Below are 24,742 nucleotides of genomic sequence, written 5' to 3'. Positions count from 1 at the left end.
TCCCTTCCTCATGACATAAGATCTACAACTGTCTATTCCAGATTTAGGACACTTTTAGACAAGCATATGGCTAGACTCCTGATCTTGTTGTTACCTCCTTTTACCCAGAGCCATGTGCCTGCTTGGTGAATGCACGCTTTACAAATGCTGTCTAACATAAAGAAACATGACAATCTTTCACTCTTGATATAGCCCTACGGTTGTATGACATTACAACGCATGCTTTTACTATGCATGCCTTTACATCACAAGTTTTACAACGCATGCTGTTACAACGCATAGTGTTGAGGGGTGCTGGATAGTGAATAGTTTAATTTACTATTCCAACTCCAGTCCCCGTAGATAGTAGGGAAGGTGTTGGATAGTAAATTAAATCTGTTCCCTATCATAGAGCGCCCCCCAGCGCAATGCGTTGCAACAGCATGCGTTGTAAAACTTGCGATGTAAAGGCATGCGTCGTAAAAGTTGCGTTGAAAAGGCTGTTCCCCTAGCCCTACCCTTCATGTTGTTTCATCACAGCGCCATTACCTCTGAATGCCGTCCTCCTCCACCTTTCTCTTCTTCACTTACCTTGTCCGTAGCTTCCTCCTTTCATGGCCCGTGTCGCGTTCGCAAAACCCAGCTGCCAGCAGACCACATCAGCGTCTCTCATGTCCCAGTTGTCATCGCACACCGTGCCCCATGTATTGTTGTAGTAAACTTCCACACGGCCTTCGTTCGGCTGACTGTGCCCCACCAACCGCACATCGCCATTCTTGAAAGCTGTCAGAGAAAGGAAGATAGTGTAGTGGTGAAGATGGAGGACATGGGAAGAGAAGGTGAACAGAAGGAAGCAAAAGTAGAATGATGGAGGACCAGAAAGTTACTAAAAGTGAGAGAAGAAGGAGAGGAGATGCCTGAAGGTGATAGCTAGCAGAAACAAGCATTGATAAATGCATTAGGTTTCGCCTCTCTGCCTATTTCGTATAAATATTTCAGGACATATTAATGTATTTTTATATGTTCAGAAACAGTGATGTGTAAGGGAATAGTCTGAATCGTCACACTTGAAGGAGTGCGATGGTTAGTAGTTGTGTTGTAATTATCAACGGCAGCACGGCAGGGGCAATGTGCGGTGCAACCTCAAGGGCCTCCTGTTGAGAGCCCTGATACTTTTTGTTTTTTTTACAAATTAAGCACTGACTTAGAGAACCAACAATGTCACGACAATGTAGGAGCAGGGCTTGCAAAAATGTTTTTGTTTTTGCATAAACATATTAGGCGTGCAGATTTGTGCTTCAGGTACCAAATGGAATAGAACAGTGCTGACCTTAAAACTAAACATCCTAATACGCGTAAGATCATAAAAACAATAGCTCTCATGTCTTTTAGGTCTCCTTTGCTTGCCTAAGACTGTCTTAGGCAGTTGTGCCAAAAGAAAATACAACCATACTTTTACACCTGCACATGTAAATTATGGTCCTGCATATTTTGGTTCCTGCCTCTGATTGTGATCAAAACTAAGGGCCAGATGTAGGTGGCTAAATACCGGTTGGTAACGCAGAAATTCTGTAAATTTCAGCGTTACCGACCGGTATTTAGCCATTCCTAATGTAGGTAAGGAATCGGTATACCGATTCCTTATTGCTCTTGCATTTAACCACATCGGCGCGGTACGATTTACCGCCCGGTGCTGACCCCTAATGGAAATGGGTGTGATCATGACGGAACGGTTCCGTCATGAGCACAGCTCAACTGATGCTCATGACGGAACCGTTCCGTCATGAGCATCGAAGGGGTTGAGGAATCGGTAAAACCGATTCCTTAAATGCAATGTAAGAAGCACATTAAAGAGTGCTTTTGAGCCTTAAGAAATCGGTAATTACCACCAACTTCAAGTTGGTGGTAATTACTGATTTCCCTTAAAAAAAACACTTTTTTTCTTTTTTTAAAGTGCCATGTGGCACACATCCATGCCCTTAGGGCATCTATATGTGCCACATGTGCACACATGCAAATTTCAGGGTGCAATAGGGTGTCCTTTGGACACCCTGGCACCCTTGAAATACCTCCCGGTATTACTGATTCGGTAATACCGAATCACTAATATTGAATGTCTTCACATTCATTCCTATGGGCCTCCAAGGCCATAGAAATGAATGGGTAGGTATTCCTTATTACCAAATCTCAATTACTGATTCGGTATTAAGGAATATTAAGGATTCAGTATTTTTTACCGAATCTTTACCTACATAGGAAATACTGATTTCTTAATAGCGAATCCGTAAAATTCCCTATTAAGAAATCTGTATTTCTCATTTACCTACATCTGGTCCTTGATTTCTTGCACTTTATTTGAACTTTACATAAAATAAGATTGTGTTGAGTATTTTGACATTGTGTACCTGTGTGGGTTTTCTCCAAAGTACATAGCGTGAAAAGTGAAAAATGGAAGTGGAATCTAAAAAACGTGCATTTGTACAAGCTGCAGCTTGACAGACTCACATGCCAAAGCACAACTGCACATATCACGCCTCCTCCATGACATGCATGACATGTGCAGACATGTTGGCACCGAGAAACCTATGCCTCTCACCCCTATGGGTGGCCAGGCTGCACTGTGAACACAACCACTGCAGTCAGGCAGGGCCTCATTGGGCTGTAGAGCTGGCATCTAAATTCAGTGAAGCCCAGTTTCCCTGAATTCTGCTATTGCTGTGGACGTGATAATCACCGTGGCTAACTGCATGGGGAAGGAGTGCAAGCTGGAAAACTAAGTTAACAACACTTGAGCACTTCACTGCTAACTTGTTTCCCCTGCTTTGACAGGAACTGGCTCTCATGAAGCAGTCAGCCAGTGCACTGTGTATTCTCCCATCCAATGGTTCGCGCTAATGCTGCGCTGTAGCTGCCAGGATCGAGGGAGAGGTGTGGCGCAGCGGCCAGGGTGGCTGACTCCAAAGCATGGGGCTCACGGTTTGCGCGCCAGCAGCAGCTCAGCCCAGCGCCAGGTGACCCTGGGCAATAGCTCAATTAATCTACCCGACAGTCCCCAGCGCCTTGAGACCCTTAGGTTCTCAAGGCGCTGGGGACTCCTTTACAAATACTGGGTTATTAGGATTGAAGAACAGGCAGAGGCATTTTAGTCAGTGGAATGTTAGTTCTTTAAATGGGAAGGTGCTGACTGGAGAATGGGTATATTTAGCGCCTTTGAATTGTGTGTTTTGGAGCTATATGGAGTGATATCAGAATGGTCTGCTCCAGGAAACCAAAACTTTGGTGTCCACTGGTGTGATCCTCAGCGGTATGACTAACATCATCTGGTTGCTGTACATAGCTTGGGTCTCCAACTCAGTCAGTCAGTCAAAGTACTTTATTTCGATAATTCAATATCATAAAAAGAAGGTGAAAGCATACAATACATTCAAAATACACATTAAAAACAATTACAATTCATGTATTAAAAATATCCCACAGAATTCATAAAATTGCTAAAAAGGTCATTTAACATAAATATGACTACCATATTACATTGCTCTATTAAAATCCCAATATATACAGTGCTCTAAAAATTCAATCAATTACAGTTTATCATTCTTCACTTTATCTTTTTCTTGTTCCTAACCCTAACAGCACCTGTCAGATAACTGGCGACATGAAAAATAATCCTGGGGCTGTTAAGTAATTGCAGATATAGGAAAGCGGGCTTAACTTGTAAGAACCCTGCCTCCTTAAGGATAGGAACAAGGAACTTGGTCCTTAACACCGTGTAGTTACCACAAAACATCAAAAAATGCATGGTGTCCAGAGTTGAAAAATTGTCGCAGGAACATGGTGGTGCCTTTTCAGGACTACACCATTCAGGAAAGTGACCTAAGTTCAAATGAATCATATTAAAACAAAAGCGTGTCAAAAGAAACCTGTGGAAAAGACGATTAACTAAAACAAGGTAAAGATCAGGTCCAGGGGGATTGGCAACAATAAGGTTGCTCCTTACTGTGGGTTTTATGAGCTTGATTTCTTCTCTATCTAACATCAGTATTTGTAGCATAGCCCCATTTATTAGTGCTATGTCTTTGCGAGTTATTTTGTCAGGTGAGAGAAAGAGCTCAGGTCTCCCTAGTTTGTGAAAGCAATGTTTAACATAAGACAGCCACTTGATTTTATTTACGTTATCTAATGAGAGGCAATCTTTAATGATAACATGGTTCAAGGAGAGTTCTTCATTCAGCCAAGTCTTAAGCCAGGATATTAAGGGGGCCACTCTAATCGCATCTGTAATAAAACCGACCCCTAACTCTGAGTGGATCGTGTAAGATGGGGTAGACTGTGGCACTGATAAAATTGTTCTCATTAATTTATTTTCAGTGACTTGTAGACAGTCTATTGCACTGTACCCCAAATTGAAGACCCATATGTGGCTACAGTCAGGCATTTTGCTTTGTAAATGTTCAACAAAGCCTTTATGGGCCTAGCCCCCAGTTTTCTGCTAAAACCCATGATTGCTGAGGAGGTTCTAGCAAAGGCCACATTTCTGTTTTTAATCTGTGGTCCCCAGTTCCCATTCTCCTCAAAATTAATCCCCAGATACGGGAATGTAGGGACTCTACAGATTTCCTCCTTGCCACAAAAGAACGTTTTCAGATTTGCCTTTCTTTTGCCTCTTCCCATAATCATAATTTGAGATTTCTTAACGTTAATTTTAAGATCCAGGGACATCATAAAAAGACCAAAAGCGTCCAGCAAACGTTGGAGGCCTACACCGGTCCGTGCCAGAAGGACAGCGTCATCCGCATACAGGAGAACAGGGATACCAAGTTCCCCTATATGCGGAATATCGGACGCGGCCTCCCTAAGCACCGGCTCAAGGGCATTTATATAAACTGTAAACAAGAGTGGGGCCATGATACATCCCTGCCTGACCCACTTTTGGATTTGAAATGACTAGAACAATGCCCCTCTGTAGTCACCCTGACTGAGGTTAAAAGAACAGAATGCAGATCAGCTAGGAAATTTACCAAAACAGAGTCAAGACCTAGGTCAGTTAAAATCATCCAAAGTTTTGTACGATTTACAAGATCGAATGCTGAGGACAGGTCCATAAACCCCATCCTTAGCCTTGGTATATTTATCAACCAGCAATTGTAAATTAAGGCACTGATCCAAAGTACCTCTTTTGGATCTGAATCCATATTGGGCATTTGACAAAATACCTTTATCGTCAAGCACTCCTGTAATTTATACAGGATGACCCGACCCAAAACCTTAACAGAAGAATCTATTAAGGATATTGGTCGGTAACAGGCAGGGTCTGCCCTATTACCTTTTTTAAAAACTGGAACAATAATGGATTCTTTCCAAGATGCTGGGATATTATCATGATTTAACGCGTTAAAAACCTTACATAGGATCTTCGACCACAATTTTGGGGCATATTTAAAAATATCAGCAGGAACGCCATCGGGGCCAGGAGCCTTATTTGGCAGGGTTTGTTCTATCGCCCTTTCAACTTCTTTCACATCAAAGGTAACACAAGAACCCTCCTTTCTATAGATAAACTCATTTAGACAATCCTGTTGTGCCATGTTAGCATATATGCTTCCAAAATTTTTGATCCATGCCTCGTCGGGTATGTTAGACTCAAGAGGACGAATATCCTCGTTTGAGAAAAGTGGCTGGTTTACAACTTCCCAGAACTGACTACTATTTTTTAATGTCATGGGATCAAGTAACTTTGACCAGGCAATTTCTTTTAACTCGTTCTTTCTAGTTAGAATTGTGTTCTTATAACATACTCTTGACTTAGCTATTAGGGCGCGATCTTTAGGACTAGTCTTTAAAGCCCTAAGTAAATCGGCATGAGCCTTAGAGCACGCGTGATCGAACCATCTCTTCACATGAGGTTTGGAAGGCCCTTTTGCCCCAGTTAAACTTTGATTGATTTGTTTACAGATATTATCAAACGCCACAACTACTTGAGTGTCTAATGCCCCTGAGTCGAGGCAGATAGCTACGTCGCCCTCCGCCCTAACCAGAACTTCCTCGACAATGATTTCGGGATTTATATTCAACCACTTTAACCTATGGCCTTGATCTATAGGAATCACGCTTCGGCCCCCCTTATTAGACAATAATTTCATAGCTAAAAAATCCCTGGATACTTCCATCACAACTGGATTATGATCACTGAAGGCTGAAACCACTGTATTATACCTTAACACTTTACCTAGTATAAAACAAGACATAAAAATAAAATCAATAATTGTGCCATCACCGAATCCTTTAAAAGTAGGGACTCTATCTTCACTTTCACCGCATCCAGATTGATAGAGATTCGACACCGCCAAAAAATCCGCGAGTGCCTCCCCTCTTTTTGAGTGTTCAAAGTGCATAAATGTAGAACAGGGAGGGCCCTCTTCCACTGAGTTAGAGCACGGCTGGTTACAGGGGTGGATATTAAAGTCTCCTAAAAGAATTATCTCGAAACAATTTACCTTGGTTCTATAGACCAACAAAAAATTATCAATATAATCCAGAATATGTCTGGTACTTTCCGAAGCATTAGCATTGTAAAGGTTAATAAACAAAATGTTTGATGAATCAGGGGAATTCAATTCAACAATTAAACAATTTTCACAACCTGAATCAAGCTGGGTTAACACTCCTTTTAAGTCAAGTTTGAACAAGTTTAGTAATCCTCCTTTTGATCGACCTACCACACTACTTGTGGCCGGAATAGAAAAATGACTATAACCATCCAAGGAGAAGCTATTCATTGTGTCCCAAGTCTCCTGAAATGCCAAAATGTCAAACGTTTTCAAAAAGTCAATCCATATTTCATTTTCACATTTGGCCCTAATCCCAGCAATGTTCCAAGTCATGATTCTGCAGGACTGTGGGTTAGGCCTTGGGTTGTTTACAAGTCAATCATTTTCCTCCAAGGATGCCAGGGGCGCAAACCGATTACAAAGTGGAAGAATTTGTTCGGCTTGGAAGTTTGGCCTACACAAAGCATAACAATAGGAGTCCATTGCCAATGGAGTTTGATGACGAGGATAGGCACACAATCCAGCGCTCTGTATAAAAGGGGATGTGGTGGGTTCTGTTGGGTAACATGGGATTTAGGGATGTTACTAAGATGGTTATAGAAAAGCCCAAGGGGGCGTGCACAAATAAAATCTTCTGTGATTGGTAAAGAGGCCGCCCTCAGAAGAACAGTGGCTACATGCTGGGGGTGCCTAAAATTTACAATGATGCAGTCTCCCTTGGCTGTTTTCCTAGAATTACCAATCCAGCCCACTCTGCGTGTCGATATAATGTCATTTCGAAACATAAGAGTAAAAACGCAGTATTTACCCAGCCATGCCAGAACTTTATGATTCAAAGAATCCATTGTTTCCCCCCTTACATCATTCAACTGTGAAGCTATACCAGGGACGTTTGTTAGCACTACTATATAAGGAGCGCAATCTGGTGGTAAGTTAACTAATTGTATTTGCCTGTACTCCCTCAACCCTGTGTTATTCACTGAATTATTCACTGCAGCAATAGGGGCAGGGTTAGCTTTCAGGATAGGAGGAGGAATAGGTTGATTACTCGAGGGCTGTGCAGGTGTTACAACTGGGGCGGTGTTTGTTACATTATGACTCCCACTACAAGAACTTGAGGCCCCCTCATTTACAGTAGCAGCGTTTATGGCAGTGCCCGAGTTAGTATTCCTGTCTGCTTTGGATGAAGACAAATGTGCAGACAGAAGGACACCCAACCTAGAAACCTCCTTTGACACCTGATCCATTTTATCCCCAACCCCTTTACTAGAAACTGCAGGGCCCTTGGTTTCTTTTGAACTAGCATTAGATTTTTGAGGGTTTATCTCTACAGTGGCTAGGTGGGAAGATAAAAGGTTGCCCAATTTGGACACCTCTTTTGTGACCAGTTCAACTCTATCTGCCAGGGGTCTAAGCATAGTCTCCATTTTCTCTGCGAACATGTTGATCAAGGAGTTGAATTGTTCACTATTCAGTTTTAACATACCCTCCTCATTTAAACTATCCGGCAGAACTCCCCCATCGTCAACCGGAGTAGTAGCCACCCTCTTAGCTCTCTTATACACCCCACGTTTACTTTGTGCACCTCTACAAGATCTCACTTTCCTTTGTGCCAACGGGGGAGCTGGGGGGGACTCCGGGGACACTAAAGGCAACGGTTGAATGGAGGAAGACAAAGAGCTATCTAATAGAGCCACTGCGGGAACTGGGCTAACAGGAATGTCAGGAATATCAGTATCTGCATCTATTTGAGTACTTGGAGAGCCTCCTGGAGCTAGATCACAAAACTCTACAGGCGCAGAACCGTTAGTGGGTAAAACTGGCGGGCTAACTCGGCATAGTGACATACGATGTGCAGTGTTGATCTTATTCACCACTTTTACCATGTAGTTATCTAGTGGTCCAGACGAAGATGGAGTTTTGCAAGAACGCAATTTAGCCATGGCTGACCGGCTCGATGTAGCAGTCAGTGATCCCACTCAACAATTAACACTCACGGTTATTTGAAGTCTCGGGAGGAAAGAACCAAGGTCAATGGCCCAGCCCGGCCTCCTTTGGCCTCTGACGGCCGCAGACGGCCCCGCCCTTGTCCCGGGCTTCTCCCGGCGACGCCCGCGCGCGTCCCACGATGTGGAAGCACAGCCTTTCTATTAAGCGCCTCCAGGCGCGGAAGTGGGCGTGTACTGAGTCCGGCCGCAGGGAGTCCTGGAAGCTGGAGTCTCCCCCCTCGGCGGCCGCGGAGTTGTAGAAAGCAGCGGCAGCATGGGAGACCAGCAACAGATTGCCCCATAGGTGAGCCACAAGTCAGGTAAGTATGCTGCCAAAGTATAAATGCCCCGCAGGAAGAAGAAATGCCTCGGCAGAGCCCCTGCTCCACCGAAGCGCAGCCTTTCTTTTAAGCGCCTCCAGGCGCGGAAGTGGGCGTGTATTGAGTCCGGCCGCAGGGAGTCCTGGAAGCTGGAGTCTCCCCCCTCGGCGGCCGCGGAGTTGTAGAAAGCAGCGGCGGCAGGGGAGACCAGCAACAGATTGCCCCGTAGGTGAGCCACAGGTCAGGTAAGTATGCTGCCAAAGTATAAATGCCCCGCAGGAAGAAGAAATGCCTCGGCAGAGCCCCCGCTCCACCGAAGCGAAGCCTTTCTTTTAAGCGCCTCCAGGCGCGGAAATGGGCGTGTACTGAGTCCGGCCGCAGGGAGTCCTGGAAGCTGGAGTCTCCCCCCTCGGCGGCCGCGGAGTTGTAGAAATCAGCGGCAGCAGGGGAGACCAGCAACAGATTGCCTCATAGGTGAGCCACAGGTCAGGTAAGTATGCTGCCAAAGTATAAATGCCCCGTAGGAAGAAGAAATGCCTCGGCAGAGCCCCTTCTCCATCGAAGCGCAGCCTTTCTTTTAAGCGCCTCCAGGCGCGGAAGTGGGCGTGTACTGAGTCCGGCCGCAGGGAGTCCTGGAAGCTGGAGACTCCCCCCTCGGCGGCCGCGGAGTTGTAGAAAGCAGCGGCGGCAGGGGAGACCAGCAACAGATTGCCCCGTAGGTGAGCCACAGGTCAGGTAAGTATGCTGCCAAAGTATAAATGCCCCGCAGGAAGAAGAAATGCCTCGGCAGAGCTACCGCTCCACCGAAGCGCAGCCTTTCTTTTAAGCACCTCCAGGCGCGGAAGTGGGCGTGTACTGAGTCTGGCCGCAGGGAGTCCTGGAAGCTGGAGTCTCCCCCCTCGGCGGCCGCGGAGTTGTAGAAAGCAGCGGCAGCAGGGGAGACCAGCAACAGATTGCCCCATAGGTGAGCCACAGGACAGGTAAGTATGCTGCCAAAGTATAAATGCCCCGCAGGAAGAAGAAATGCCTCGGCAGAGCCCCTGCTCCACCGAAGCGCAGCCTTTCTTTTAAGCGCCTCCAGGCGCGGAAGTGGGCGTGTACTGAGTCCGGCCGCAGGGAGTCCTGGAAGCTGGAGTCTCCCCCCTCGGAGGCCGCAGAGTTGTAGAAAGCAGAGGCGGCAGGGGAGACCAGCAACAGATTGCCCCGTAGGTGAGCCACAGGTCAGGTAAGTATGCTGCTAAAGTATAAATGCCCCGCAGGAAGAAGAAATGCCTCGGCAGAGCCCCCGCTCCACCGAAGCGCAGCCTTTCTTTTAAACGGAGAAAAACATTTTTAGTGCACCCAAAGGTGCTATCATTCTATTTTTTCTCAGCCTGACGTTTCCCAGAGAGTGGGCGATTTTAACTGTGTTATTAATTATGCCAAAGACACTACAAACTACACTACACAATTTGAAAGATATATGGAGGAACCTTTACCCTATGAAGGCAGGCTATACATACTACTCGGCGCTGCACAAATTGTGTTCCCGTATCGATATGGCCTGGGCCTCTGATAACTTATTAGGAGATTGTAAAATGGAAATATGCCCAAAAGTAACCTCGGACCATAATCCCATTCTTTTACGGTTTAATATTATTTCCAAAAAACAAGAGGTTAGAGTATTCGCATTCCCGATATTCCTGCTGACAGACTCCGTATTCATCTCTGAGCTGAAAAAGAATATCAAAGACGTTGTGGAGTTTAATATAAACTCAGCCCCACTTATCTATGTATGGGATGCATGCAAAGCGAATATCAGAGGGTTTGCTCAGGAGTTCATAATTAGGCAGAATTTGAAACAAAAAAAAGAAACCCAGGAAATAACACTAAATATTAGGTCATTAGAACAACAGCTGGCAGAAACTCTTAGACAAGAAGATAGGGGTTTTTTCATTTCAAATAGAGATCTACTAGAACTTAAATTAACTACATTATGATCTAAGACCAAAAAAGTTTTAAGAGAAAAGATTAGCTCCAAGCTCCAAAAATACAAACTAACACAATATGAGTGTGGGGACAGAATTGGTAAGGTTCTCGCGTACAAAATTGCGGAAGATAGAGCTAACTCATTAATCAAAAACATAAAAGGGGCTGATGGAGCTAATTACACTCAGCCGGAACAAATTTTACAACAGTTTGTCGCTTAGCACAGTAAACTGTACACTCCGGAACATTCTCCTGCGATAGACATCATGCAGAGATATTTTAAAAAGAACTGGGTATTAGAAAAGGAATCACAAGAGATGGAAAAATTAGAAAATGATTTCACTCTTGCGGAATTAAAATTATCTATCTCCTCTCTCCCCTCGGGGAAAGCTGCTGGAGAGGATACGCTTCCTATTGAAATGTATAAAATCTGCAGCGATGAACTGTTACCCTTGCTATGCTCTGTTATTAATCAGATAGGTGTGGCTGGTAGGGCTCCTAATTCTTGGAAAACTGCCAAAATTATATATTTTTTTAAAAAGAACAAAACACCGGAAGAATGCGGATCCTACGGCCCATCTCTTTGATTAATACAGACGCTAAAGCATACGCTAAATTACTAGCCATGAGATTAGCTCCCCTTATGCCTAAGCTGGTCAGCCAACACCAACATGGTTTCGTGACAGGCAGAGATACAACTGCACATATTAACATGGCCATCACAGCGTTTGACGTTGCCGCAACTAATCACTCCTCACTCGGTATGGTGTTACTTGATGCAGAAAAAGCATTTGACCGGGTGGGGTGGGAGTATCTGTGGGCAACTCTTAAGGAAATTGGCTTCAAGACGCAGTTTTTACCAAGAATACAGGCACTTTATGACTGCCCTAACGCAAAAATAGGATACGCTAATTTACTATCCCCTAATTTTTCAATTCAAAGAGGGACCCGTCAAGGGTGTCCTCTTTCACCACTCTTATTTGCTTTATCTATGGAGCCATTCATTAATGCAATACAGCTTCAAGAAGGTATTAAACCATTCGTTTTTGGTACTAATACACTTAAAATCAAAGCCTATGCTGATGATTTGGCTATATATACAACTGATGTGACAGAGGCCATGGCGGGAATTATTAAAGAAGCGGATGAGTTTGGGGCTGTCTCCGGATATAAATTAAACCTGAATAAAATGCAAATTATCGTAAACTATAAGCCTAGTGTTCCAGTCATGGGCATCTGCCACACTGCTACTTATTTAGGCATTAAAATGACATCCAATATGAGGGACATTAAGACACTTAATTATGACTCTCTATTAACCCTTTCGATGCTGATGACGAGCTCAGCTCGTCATGAGGCACAGTTGAGCTGTGCTGATGACGAGCTGAGCTCGTCATGAAGTATAGACTTTACAGAATCCCAGCACAGGGGAAAAATATCCCTAGCAGCGATGTGGTTAAGAGATAATGCAAAGCTACTTAAAAATGGCATAAGATCCCCTTAAACCTGTTAGGACGGATAAATCTTATTAAAATGAATATTTTACCTAAATTTCTGTATTTGTTTAGGTCTATCCCTCTGTTTGTTAATAATCTATTTTTTAAAAAATTAGATGGTATCCTTGGAAGCTTTATATGGGGTTATAAAAAAAACAGCAGAGCACTTTCTTCTTTGAAGCTGCTATTTAGTAAAGGAGGTCTTAATTTCCCCGACTTTAAATTTTATTTTTATGCTTCTTTTCTGGGTCGAATCCGTAGCCTTTTCAACTCTAGTAACCCGTATTATTTTCACCACTTTATGCTAGGATCTAACTCCATACAATTCCTTGCAAGAGCTAACGACCCGAATTACTATAAGAGAGTGAGGTTCAAGACCGCTAAAGATGCGGTTGGAATATGGAATATAATAATGGCTATTGATAAAACTTCATTTTTCCATCCTAATCGAACACTTTGGAATAATCCTGGCTTACCTGGAATTTTTAGTGATTCTGTTGGAAAAATATGGGCTGACTTAGGTATAACCAAGCTGGGTGACTTATATGGCTCAATGGGCTTTTTGGAGTTTGGAACATTGAGAGTACTTTATAAACTACCCGAAAATATGCAATTTAAATATATACAGATACGCAATTTTTTGATTAGCAAAATTAGACTCAGATATTTAAGTATGTATATATGGGGAAGGGGGAAAAACAAATCTATACTTAGCCTGGGCTATAAATGTCTTACTCAATTTAAAACTGATGATTGTCCTAAGTTGGCGCAAAGATGGGCTACTAAACTAGGTGTAGGTATGTCACCAAACAATATTTCTTCCTTTTTAAATAACGTTGACAAGCTTGTTCACTCATCTAGTTTAAAATTGCAAGCCTACAAGACTGTTTGCCAGCTATATTATACTCCGATACAAATCTCTAGATGGACCGGTAATAATGCTTCAAACGATCGCATACAATGTCCGAAATGTAATTTATTGGCTGCTGACCTAGAACATATGATTGTCTCATGTCCTACTTTACGTATATTTTGGAAAAATATAGAAGATATTATGAAGCAGAAACAACTGATCTCTGCCCCATTATCAGCAGAGATGATACTCTTAGGACTGCAACCAACTACCGCTCCATTTAAAGATTTGCTTTTTATTTTGCTATCATGTGCTAGATTGATTATTGCAAGGGTATGGATATCAGATAAACCACCTCACGCGGCTGAGTGGTGGTTTTTGGTGAATGAAATATATGACATGGAATCTGCTTGGGCCAAAAAAAGAGGGGATCGCTCACTAAAGAAAATAGATAAAATCTGGGGAACTCTTTTTCCAGGATAGATTTGATGTTTCTGCTAACTACAAAGGAATCTGCCTTTTGCATTTGTTTTGCTTGCTTTTTTCTTTTACGGATATGGAAAGTTTTTTTTTCTCCTTCTGTATTTTTTTAATTTCTATGTTTCTGCTACACTTATAATTAGTTAAATTACTAATTTGTGTAATTTTTAATTGCCTGGGTTATCATTAATTTTTTTTTTTAAAAGACGTTTCCCAGAGAGATTTTTATCTATATCAAAACCAAAATAAAGATAATCCTTGACCTCCTCTATTTTAATGCTTTTTATCTTCCAGGTGAACTTGGAATTATTTTGGCCAAAGGACATTACCGTAAGTTTATCAATGTTAACACAAAGATTATTTTCTTGATTGTATGATTGGATTTGAGATAGTTGCTTTTGAAGGCCAATCTTAGATATCAGATCATCAGCATAAGCTGAAAAAGGGACTTTAGTTTGCTCTACCTTTGGAGCATCATCTAAGCTATGTATTAGTGTGTCTGCTAGGTCCAATATATACAAGTTAAAAAGAAGCAGGGCTAAAATACACCCTTGCTTTAGACCATCATGAGTAGGAAATTTGAGAGATAGACTGTAACAATTCTACATCTTGACTCTAACCCAGCTGCTGGTGTGGAGTTCGAGTATCAGGTGGATGAGACCTGGGGGGCTAGTACAAATCATCCTGTCAAAAGCTGTTGAAAAGTCTTTAAAGCAGGCAGAAATGCTATGTTTGTCGATCTGGCTTTCTGGACGATCATAGGTAAAGCTATAATATTGTTTAACGTGCTGCAATTAGAGCGGGATCGTGGCTGACGAAAAATGAATCTGTATTATTTTACAACCCATACCTGCAAGTGGAATAGTAGGTGTTTAACAAATGATTTCCCATCTGCATCCAAAAAAGCAATGAGGCGATAGCTACTATGCAATTATTTAGGGATAGGTGGGAATTCAGTTGAGTGCCCTCCTGATATGCTTCGGGCATTTGGTGGAACAAATTACAGCAGGGAAGCCCTTACCTGGGGAGGATCACCATCTACATATAGACAGAGATGCTGTTGCTGTAAACGATTTTCCAGCTGGATGCAGCACAGAGTTCCAAGGATTATAACTGACCTGCCTCAAGTGCCACGAGTCCTACTAAGGAAAATAAGTATGGACAAAAGGAACTAAACCCACTAAGGGAATAGCAATGGACTCCATGTCCCAGCATGCCGCTCTACAGAAGGCGGGCCAACTATTGGTTGAAAATAAATTCAAACATGCTGATGCCATGAAAATAAAAGATGGACTGGCCGTTTCTTTTGTTTAATAAGCAAGCCCTGTGACGAAGAGGAGCACTTCCTTGAAACACGTTGGGCAAAGAGTTTATGAAGCGTGACACAAAGGCAAGTCTACGTGAAAACCAGAAGGTGGGAATTCTGTTGAGTGCCCTCCTGAAATGCTTCGGGAGAATATTGGAATATATAGCTATATATATATAGATATGTAGATATATAGATGTATAGATAAATAGATATATATCACAATATTCTCCGCTCTTCTACGCGGCGAGAGAGTGCACGGCACCAGAACAAGAGGTCATTTTTTAAAAGAGTGTTTATTTAGCACACCATAGTGCAAATCAAACGAAAAAGGATGGTCTATGCGTTTCGGCAACCAGCCTTCTATATTTCTGGGATACAGAATTGCTCCTTTCCAAGAAGATATCAACAAGCCTGAGTTAACCGTGCTGAACATTGGGGTTAGAATCAAGTCCCATTTTTTTAGGATTAAGCTTCATTAGGGTAGCAGGGAGCCCATTAGGACGGTGCCCGTGAGGATTTCAATTTTTAATTCATTTTTCGGATGAGGATGTCTACTTGCCGGATTGTAAGTTGGGACCTATCTTCTGTTTCTGCTTTACAGTTTGTGGTTGGTTCTAGCATCCCGTATAGTGCCATCAAATGCTTTTCCCATTTCTCATGTGTTATTAGTAATCATAACTGGCTGTAAGAGTTTTGGTGCCCTTACTGACAATGTCCCAAATATCCTTGTTGTTTTTAGTGACATTCTTGTTGGTTTTTTTTAATATAACGAATTTTGGTTCTTAGCTTAATTTCATTTTGTTTATGGTGGTTATATTACGTAGCTTCCCTTTGAACTTCAAAAACTGTCTTAATTCCTTTCTATATTGTGTCTTTAGTAGATTAAATTTGTGCTCCATTGTGCTTTTGGGAGGCACCTTACTAGTAAATGTCTGTGCGGTTGCTAGGAAGCACATACGCTAGAAAGCCCAAAATTTGGGTGAGAAAAACAGTGAAAAAATTAATATAACTTCTATATCCCCCCATTGGTGCTTTAATAGATGACAAAAATCTTGTAACAAATGGCTGACCCCAAATCTTACCTTTCAACTGGTTACATAAATCCTTCCAAACTATTATTTTTCCCTTTCTCACCGTTAAGTCGCCCTTAGCTAACACCAGTCCTGCTTTGTATTCTACAGGTCTGAGACTTAAGGCAATGTGTTGTGGGCTGTGGTCCCTGTAGTGTCTATATAATTTTGAATATGCAAACCTCATAATTTCCAGGTTTCCTGTAAGCAGATAGACATGTTAAAAAAAGTATATAGTTCCGAATATTTCTTTTCTTGCCTGTCCCACACCGCAATGTTCTTAGAACATACTTCCAGGCACTCCTTGGTTTGAATGGTGTCATCACTGCCTGTATCAGGAGTGCCAACGTTGATCCTCTGTTGCAAAGGGCCTCTGGGCAATTGGTACTAGAGGTTGAACGCATTTGTTCATCTTGGTCTAACCCTACAGTTATTGCCAAGTGATTATTAGCAGTATTGTGATTATTTCCTGACCCTTTGAAAAAGTCATGTTGATCAGGATATTATTTGAATGATCCCTGGAGGGTATTTTTGCTAGGCAGTTGTTTTCTGATTGTGACACGAATACTACATTCTAGAGCACAATAGTTTAAATAAACATTTCAAACTTCCTATGTGTCTATTTCATAACTTATTGTGGACGAGTATGAATGTGTGAGCGAAAGGAGGGGTCCTGTCACCATGATCATTGAGAGGTTCGGGAGTGTTGTGTTATTGGGTGTCCGTTCACTTGTCTCTTTGGAATGATTAGGAGCACAGGTAAGACACTATAGCTAGTCAGACTCTGGCTCATGGTACTGAGGTGGTAAGGTGACTCAGCCTCTATCTACTGATGCTCTATGGTCCCAAGCATAGTTCTGTTCCTGAGCTGAATCCTTGCAACAACCAGATCGTAGTTTTTGACAACAAGCTCTCTGTTCTGAGGCCCACATTGATAAACTCCCTCCACCTGCTTCTTTATTATGAGGCTTCTAAGAAAGTCTTACCTTTAATCCTCTACTCTGCTATCCAACTTCTCATCCAGGAGTTGATGATAAGTAGGGCTCCCGGTTTTACGGTATTTATTTTTTTAACATGTCCATCTGTATTTAGCCATATTAATTTTTTGGCCATCTTATTGGTATTTATCCATATTTATTTTGTGATTAGCGAATATATAGAGTCTTAAAATTCAATGCTTCCGCATTTATTTAACTGATAAACATGCAGTGATACTTTGCTGCCTGCCGCTTTTTAGCAAATTAAGCAGCCAGATGTAGCAAAACACTACATCTACAGCCAACACCTACCTATATCAGCATTATTAATATAAATATATGTTAACATATGCCTGCATTTAGGAACATCCCAACCTGCTTTTAACTTCCCATGCCTTCACAGCTGTTGTCCTGGAAAATACGAAAATCAGCATGGAGAGTCGCCAAAAAGAAGCACAATTTTCCATATTTTTATCTGTATAAATCAGTAAAAACAGAAAACTGGGAGCCTTAATTATAAGCAGGCTTGACTACTGCAGTGCCTTGTTTGTTGGACTCCCTTCTTTCTTGATGCACACATTTCAACTGACCACAGAATGCGCTGCCAGGCTTGTGTTGGATTTCCTGGTGTTTAGACAAAATATTGAGTTTCAAATATTGTGTGAACAAAATGCCATGTCAAGAATATTGAGGGCAAACATATTGTGTAGGTAAGTTTCTATGGGTAATCAAAGTTTTACAATACTTAACTCCACATCTATGCACCTTATAGATCTATATTCAAGTTACATAGATGTGGAGTTAAGAATAGTAAATCTATACTTACCCATTTGCACTCACCTTCTCAATATTTTCGTCTTCAATATTTTTGACACAATATTCTGTCCACACAATATTTTTGTAATTGATTTTCTATCAGACAACCGCCTTTCACTAAACAGGCCAGAATGTTCGCCCATCCTAACAATCTACATTGGTTCCCAGTCCAAAAGCTCTGCCTTTCAAAGCATTATGCTTCTACTATATGACTGTTTTCAAATGTGTCTTCCAACTCCTCATACTATCTCTCAGCTGTTTCCGATCTACAACCCTTCCAGAATGCTGCGCTATTCTACAGCTAATTTGGCGTCTGTGCCTAGAGTCTGGAGAGCACGCTTGGGAGGTCACTCTTTTCCTGCCCGGACCACTCTTCCTTGGTAACATCTTCCTTTAGATATTTAGTTATTCATAAAAAGCTTCATCGGTTGAAATTCTGCAAACTCCCAAAGACTTACTTTTTAAAGTACCAGTTGAGCCAATTGTGGTCCTCTACCACATAACCCTTCCCGCAGTTTATATCGCCTGGACACCTCTGGGTATTAGCATTCTTAATAAAGCTAAAATACAAATTAAACAAAATACAAGAAACCCTCTGACGGTCTGGTCTTTGCTATGAAATAATTAAGTGAGCTACATATTTAAGTATGACACTTAACAACAAGCTTAACTTGAATTTACACATCAGAGCCACTGCCTGAAGCATTGATCACCAGTTGAATGTCAGCAAACCAAGAGAAACATTGTGATACAAAAATATCAAGACCTAAATAAAGAGATCCAGATATCAGGAAGGTAAATATATAAGTATGGATTAACTGTTCTAAACTCCCTCTTTGTACCTTGAAGATAAATATTGTCAATGTACACATATGTGAAGTTAAATATAGTAACCATATACTTAGCTAAATATATTTATCCGCATGATATTTTGGAAATCCATAGTATGGCAGTTATATTTTTCTATCATGATATTTCATATGCAATATTCTGGTAATATACCTTACCAACAGTTGAGAATACTCCGATCATGCAAACCCTTCATTCATAAGTAGGATGTTAAACAAGCTATTGAAATCCTAGACATCTCCTGCCTGGACTGTAGCATATCTTTACTATCTGGCTCTCCAGCCATCAATGCTGATCTATATGCAGCAGACAGATAGATCTGTGGTACTGTGACATATCAGAACTCTCACAGCTCAAAAGGTTTCCCATGAAAGTATGATGTATTTTCAGCTAAGCATGTCATATTTTCAAGTAATTAAACTGAATTTACTCAAATATCTCGATATATAAACTCGAGCCCTCTGACCACTACAGAATGCTTCCCACTCACTCTGCCCCATACTAATATGTGAAAACTTCCACCTTAAACAGCTCCTTTTCAGGATTTGCACCAAGAATACGGGATTACTTCTAATAGAGATTATCATCATTCCATGCCTTCAAGAGCAGGCTGAAGGAGAACCTGCTTCTGACATATTTGTATCCACAATCTAAACAAATGCTCCCCTCTTCACCTTAACCCCTTCCGTGCGGCCGCGATTTTTCCCGTGTGCGGCCGCCGGACGAACACGGGCGGGCCATGACGAACCCCAGCCGTCATCAGCACACGAGCACCGTAGTGCATGACGGCTGGGGTTCGTCACCAGCATGGGATGGGTTAAGCAACCTCCTGCTGCCCTACAACTTCCATCCCGCAGAAATTCAGTTCTTTAAATGGGCCGGTACTCACCGGTACTGAGTACCGGCACTTCTTCATTTTCTCCCCTTGAGTACCGGCACTTTTTTCTAGAAGAAAGAGAGTACCGGTACTCATGGGGATCAGACTTTAACCGAGGCAGCGTGCTCCCTTTATCCCTCAAGTTATACTAAGGCAGCACCTTTTAAGCACTGCACGGAATAAATCAATGGAGCTCGTCACCAGGACCCAGCGTCAGCTGCTTTGTAAATTTGAGCAGAGGTGTGTCTGCTGAGTCATTTGCTTATCCAAAGATCTTTCACAGTGGGCGCTAAGAGGGGGCTGTAAAATCTAATGGGTGGCGGTGGGAGGCACTATTCAGGACATAACAAAAGAACGAATGGGAAGGCTTTTACAGTCGCCACGCATCTGAATTGCTTTCTTGCACACTTCCACTTCCACACTCGCTGATTCCTTTTTCATCGACCTTGGACAGACCTTAAGACCAATCAAAAATGTGGATATTGGCACCTGGTTCCCCAGTACAGACGTTGCCAGCTCTGGCCCTAACTCTGGTTTACAAATGCTCCAGGAGAGACTTGTTTATTTATTTTATGTGTTTTTATATAGCGCAGACTTTACCCGAAGGTGTCAGAGCGCTTCACAATAGGAACAGTAATGATACATGAGGAGAAAATTACAAGTGAACAAATTACAAAAGCAAACGTTAAGTTACATGAGGTAATAGTGAGAATTGTGAGCAAACAAAATACAAGAGGTTGCAAAGATACATTACAGGAGGAGCTGACTGTTGTGTAGAAGAGACTGAATGAGTGTCCAATGGCCATGCAGAGTTTTTTAAAAAAAACGTTATTTATACTTTTATGTAGATATATAACAACCATTAAACCAATACACATTTATAATTTAACATCAGATGCAGGTATACGTCATGAAATCTAAAAGTCAATCATATTTAAACCAATTTTTATAGAGAATTTACAACCACATGAGTCTTGCCTGTGCCCCTAATGTGGCAGCTCGTCAAGTGCCGATGTGTGTACTCCGCATCATGCTGCATGTTCATTTGCTAACATTAAGGGTGCTTTTACTGGCAAATTCTACTGCTTGCGCAATGTTGCCTTTGGATGTACCCTATCCAATTACTGTTTCATTGAAACGTGTTAGTTCCCCTTCAGCTGCTGCCTTCCGCACTAGGTATGCCTGATATGGTCCCCAAATGTTTTTGGATATGCAATGGACCGGTATTAGGGCGTTATAATTGTTTGATTGTGTTGTGTTGAGCAATAAGATAGATCTGGGAAGGCTTTTACAGTCGCCACGCATCTGAATTGCTTTCTTGCACACTTCCACTTCCACACTCGCTGATTCCAATTTCATCGACCTTGGACAGACCTTAAGACCAATCAAAAATGTGGAGATTGGCACCTGGTTCCCCAGTACAGACGTTGTCAGCTCTGGCCCTAACTCTGGTTTACAAATGTTCCAGGAGAGACTTGTTTATTCATTTTATGAGTTTTTATATAGGGCAGACTTTACCCGAAGGTGCCAGAGCGCTTCACAATAGGAACAGTAATGATACATGAGGAGAAAATTGCAAGTGAACAAATTACAAAAGCAAACGTTAAGTTAAATGAGGCAAAAGTGACAATTGTGAGCAAACAAAATACAAGAGGTAGCAAACGATACATTACAGGAGGAAAAGGTGATATGTGTGCAGGTTACAAAAGCATACAAAGTACAAGTAGAGGTATAGTACTGCAATAAATGGCAGACACTCCAGCACAAGAACAAACGTTACATGAGGCAATGGTGGCACTTGCGCAAGTATCTAAAGCAAACAAAATGTAAGAGGTAGCAAACAGTATGTTACAAGAGAAAAGTGACGTGTGCATGTTACAAAAGAGTACCAGTACTGGACAGATGGGTCAGTGGGCTGTAGGCCACCTGTTCGATTTAAGGCAGGCTGAAGCAGCATGTAATCCGTAGGCGGTTGATAAAATGCATGCAGATTTCATGCATACAACCTTGGCACGGTCAAAAAGCTAACCCCGCCCCTTGTTCCCCCTTAGCCCCGCCCTAAACTCCACCCACTGTTCCTTTTGGTGAGTACCTGCACTTATTTTTTTCCATTTAAAGCACTGCGCAGAATGTTGAAGAACCCTCTGCACCAAAACGACCCGTTCCCTCTTTCCTGCACCCTAAGACTCCTTCTAGCTGACTGTGTCTAGCTCTTTCTTCTCTTTGACAACTGCACCCTGGCTCCGAGTCCACAAAATAACGCAGAACTTTTCTTATCTCTATGATGATTAATAGCAGATCTTTTCTCAAGTTTCTGAATGCATTATGATAGACCTCGCTGAAAGTATATGCACTATTTCCTAAGTTCAGGGCACTCTGATGTTCATTAGTATTATGTTCATGTGATAGAAAACAACGAACTAAATAAAAAGAAAGCTCTCACCTTATTTTCAATATTAATTCCCCATGACTCGCGGCAAGAATATATCTTGCTGGTATTTATCAGATGTATTATGGTGTGCAGATACTTCAATGAAGAGTTGGTGGTAGGTATTCATATCTAATACTGTGAATATACATTGGGGTTACAACCAGTATAGCTCAAGAAGTACAGATTACCCTTTTCCCTATGATATGCATTTCCCTCCACATCTCAAGAGGTGCAGACACTGCTCAATATCATGGTCGACAGATGCCCTTGTAACTCATGGAATGCACCCCCCCCTCACTACTCCTGAATAGGGCCTACCACTATCACCTATGTGTGCAGTCACCCATGTGCCCAGGTGTGCAGACAGCACAGTATCTGCTAGCACAAAGATGCCCTTCAACTCCTGGACACCACCCACCACCTTAACTCAAGGCATGGAGACTCTCTCATATCTCATGCCACTGTCTCGTAACAGCATATGCCCACATTTACATCTCTTACACGCTCCTTTCCCACATGGGTGTCTCTGACTCCTGCCTCAAAAGCTTCTCGTGGTGCTGCGCCTCCTTGTGCGGTCTGATCAGGATCTCACCACTGTTTTTTTAACACGTCCTCTCTCAATTTTGACAATCTCTCTACTATGCTGACTCTATGCACCCACATCCCAATCTTACCATGGTCTCCCACGTTCAAGGTAGTTATATCCCGCTCTTATCCAAGGCCCACCAAACAGAACTGCATTAAAAAAGTACAGCTTCTATGAAAATTAAATGCAAGTTATCTTAATCAGTCAGAAATGCGCTGCTGTACATTATGCACTGCACCAGAGAGCCATAGATTTGAATCCTGGTTGGTGCAGGGGGAGAATAGTTACTTGTCTATGTTTAGAGCCCAGTCTGTGAGAGAAAGCTCAGTGAACATGTAAGTCATTATTTTAAACTTGCATCACACAGTATAAGATAGGCTGCTACAAAATGCACTAAAAGGTTTAAGATATGAGTGCTTTTAAAATATAGATTTTAGTAATACCCAGACTGTGCATAGTGCAAATTTTTACTGTCTTTTAAAAGCACACACTTCACAGCTTAGCTGGTAGTTCCCTTACAATACCTCTCATAGAGAATAAATCGGCGTCATCAGGAAGTTGCAAGTGATTCCATCAATTAAAGCCAATTCTAGGTCACAGGCACCCTTTACATTTGAAGATTGACCAGTTGCATACATTTCCATTTCCTTCACTCTAACGGGCACTCTGGCAAGAAGGTGCGTTTACAGTTGCAGCTGCTGCCCATTCTATGCAGGGGCAGCGCAGGGAAAAAGAAATTTAAAAAAACAATAAATATACACTTATCTTCTGCTCCCACACCTCTTCTCCCTGCACAGCAGTTCCCATGAGCTCAGGACCCCAGCCCACCACACAATCCCAGTGCTTCTCTCATGCTATTCTTGAGAGAAGCGCTAGGATTGGGCGGAGTGGGCTGGTTTCACACTCCAGCAGGGAATGGGAGCCTGTGCTCCTGAGCCCAGCAGCTATCTCCAAGAAATAGCCTGGAGATATCCAAGTGTGCATGCCAGTTTGGCTAGCTGCGGACGGCTGGCCAAACTGGCATGCGCACTTTCGGTGCCCATTACTCCTCCTTCCCTGCTAGTGACCTAGTCAAAGAAAAATAAAATGACAATAAAAGTATTTTCTTTTTCATTTTCTGCGTTTAAGCAGTGGGGCGGCGGTCCCCTGCCATAGTGGAGGAGCTGCCCCTGCGTTGTTTAGCTGTCTGCATGTCCCTCGGTTTCACAGTACAGCTTCCTGCCTTACACTTCTGCTGAAACATTTCAACTGTCACAATTGACCATCCTGGGACGGTTGTCTTTTAAAAAAAGTAGGGGAACTGTTTTACTAAAGTAAAAAATAATAAACTATGGGCACGCCATGCTATGCACCTCAGATGCTCCCCTCCACTCCCCCTGCCCCCACATCGGCCACTGCCCCCAAAAGACTTGGGTGATGTCACATCCTCGTGAATGAATAAATGAATTTGGATTTTTAGAGCGCAACTAAACCCGAAGGCATCAAGGCGCTGAAAGATGGTACAACTGTTTGAGCAAGAGGTGGCCAGATCATAGGTAGGCTTCTCGGAAAAGCCAGGTCTTGAGTGCTTTGCGGAAAAGAGCGTGAGAGGCAAGCCCCTTGAGGTCATCAGGGAGCGTGTTCCACAGTTTGGGTGCGAGGGAACGGAAGGCCCTTCCACCCCATCTAGCCTTGAAGACTCAGGGAACAGTCAGGAGATTTTTATTGGCAGGGCGAAGAGCCCTGCCGGGGACATAAGGAGACACGAGGGGACGAATGTCTTCTGGCCCAGTCCCATTTAGGGCGTGGTGCGTAAGGCAGAGGGCATTAAAATGAACCCTGGCCTGAATGGGGAGCCAGTGCAGGTTCTTCCTGATGGCAGTGCCTGACGCACGCTGCCATCAAAGTGGGCCACTTCATTTTGCACAATCTGAAGGCGTTGGACCAAGCCGTTGTTAATGCCTAGATATAGTGCATTGCAGTAGTCCAGCCGGGAGGATATAATAGCCACCGCGACCTGTTTGCGTGCTTCTAGGGAGAGATAGTGAGTGATTTTTCTTAAAATTCTTAGGGCACCACAGCAGGTAGAAACTGTCCTGCTAACCTGTTTATCAAGGGTAAGGGTGGTGTCCAGGATAACACCCAGATTTCGGGCCGAAGTAGAGGGCGTGGGACTGGCGCCAAGGGCAGAGGGCCACCAGTCCATTGACCAGGTC

At 42.7% G+C, this 24,742-nt stretch overlaps 1 protein-coding gene across 3 annotated transcripts in view; it reads right to left on the bottom strand.

Annotated features, from left to right (window-relative positions):
• Positions 1–24,742, bottom strand: part of LGALS3BP (galectin 3 binding protein) — a 150,624-nt gene that overhangs the window by 103,290 nt on the left and 22,592 nt on the right. For all 3 annotated transcript variants that reach the window (XM_086931072.1, XM_086931073.1, XM_086931074.1), the window contains exon 3: positions 571–762. In XM_086931072.1, coding sequence (XP_086787198.1) covers positions 571–762 — 192 coding nt within the window. The remainder of the gene's footprint in view (positions 1–570; positions 763–24,742) is intronic.

This window comes from Lissotriton vulgaris, chromosome 7, assembly GCF_964263255.1.
Source record: "Lissotriton vulgaris chromosome 7, aLisVul1.2, whole genome shotgun sequence".
NCBI classification, from domain to species: domain Eukaryota; kingdom Metazoa; phylum Chordata; class Amphibia; order Caudata; family Salamandridae; genus Lissotriton; species Lissotriton vulgaris.
The sequence above is the reverse complement of the archived record's forward strand: the minus strand, read 5'-3'. Positions and strand labels throughout refer to the sequence as shown.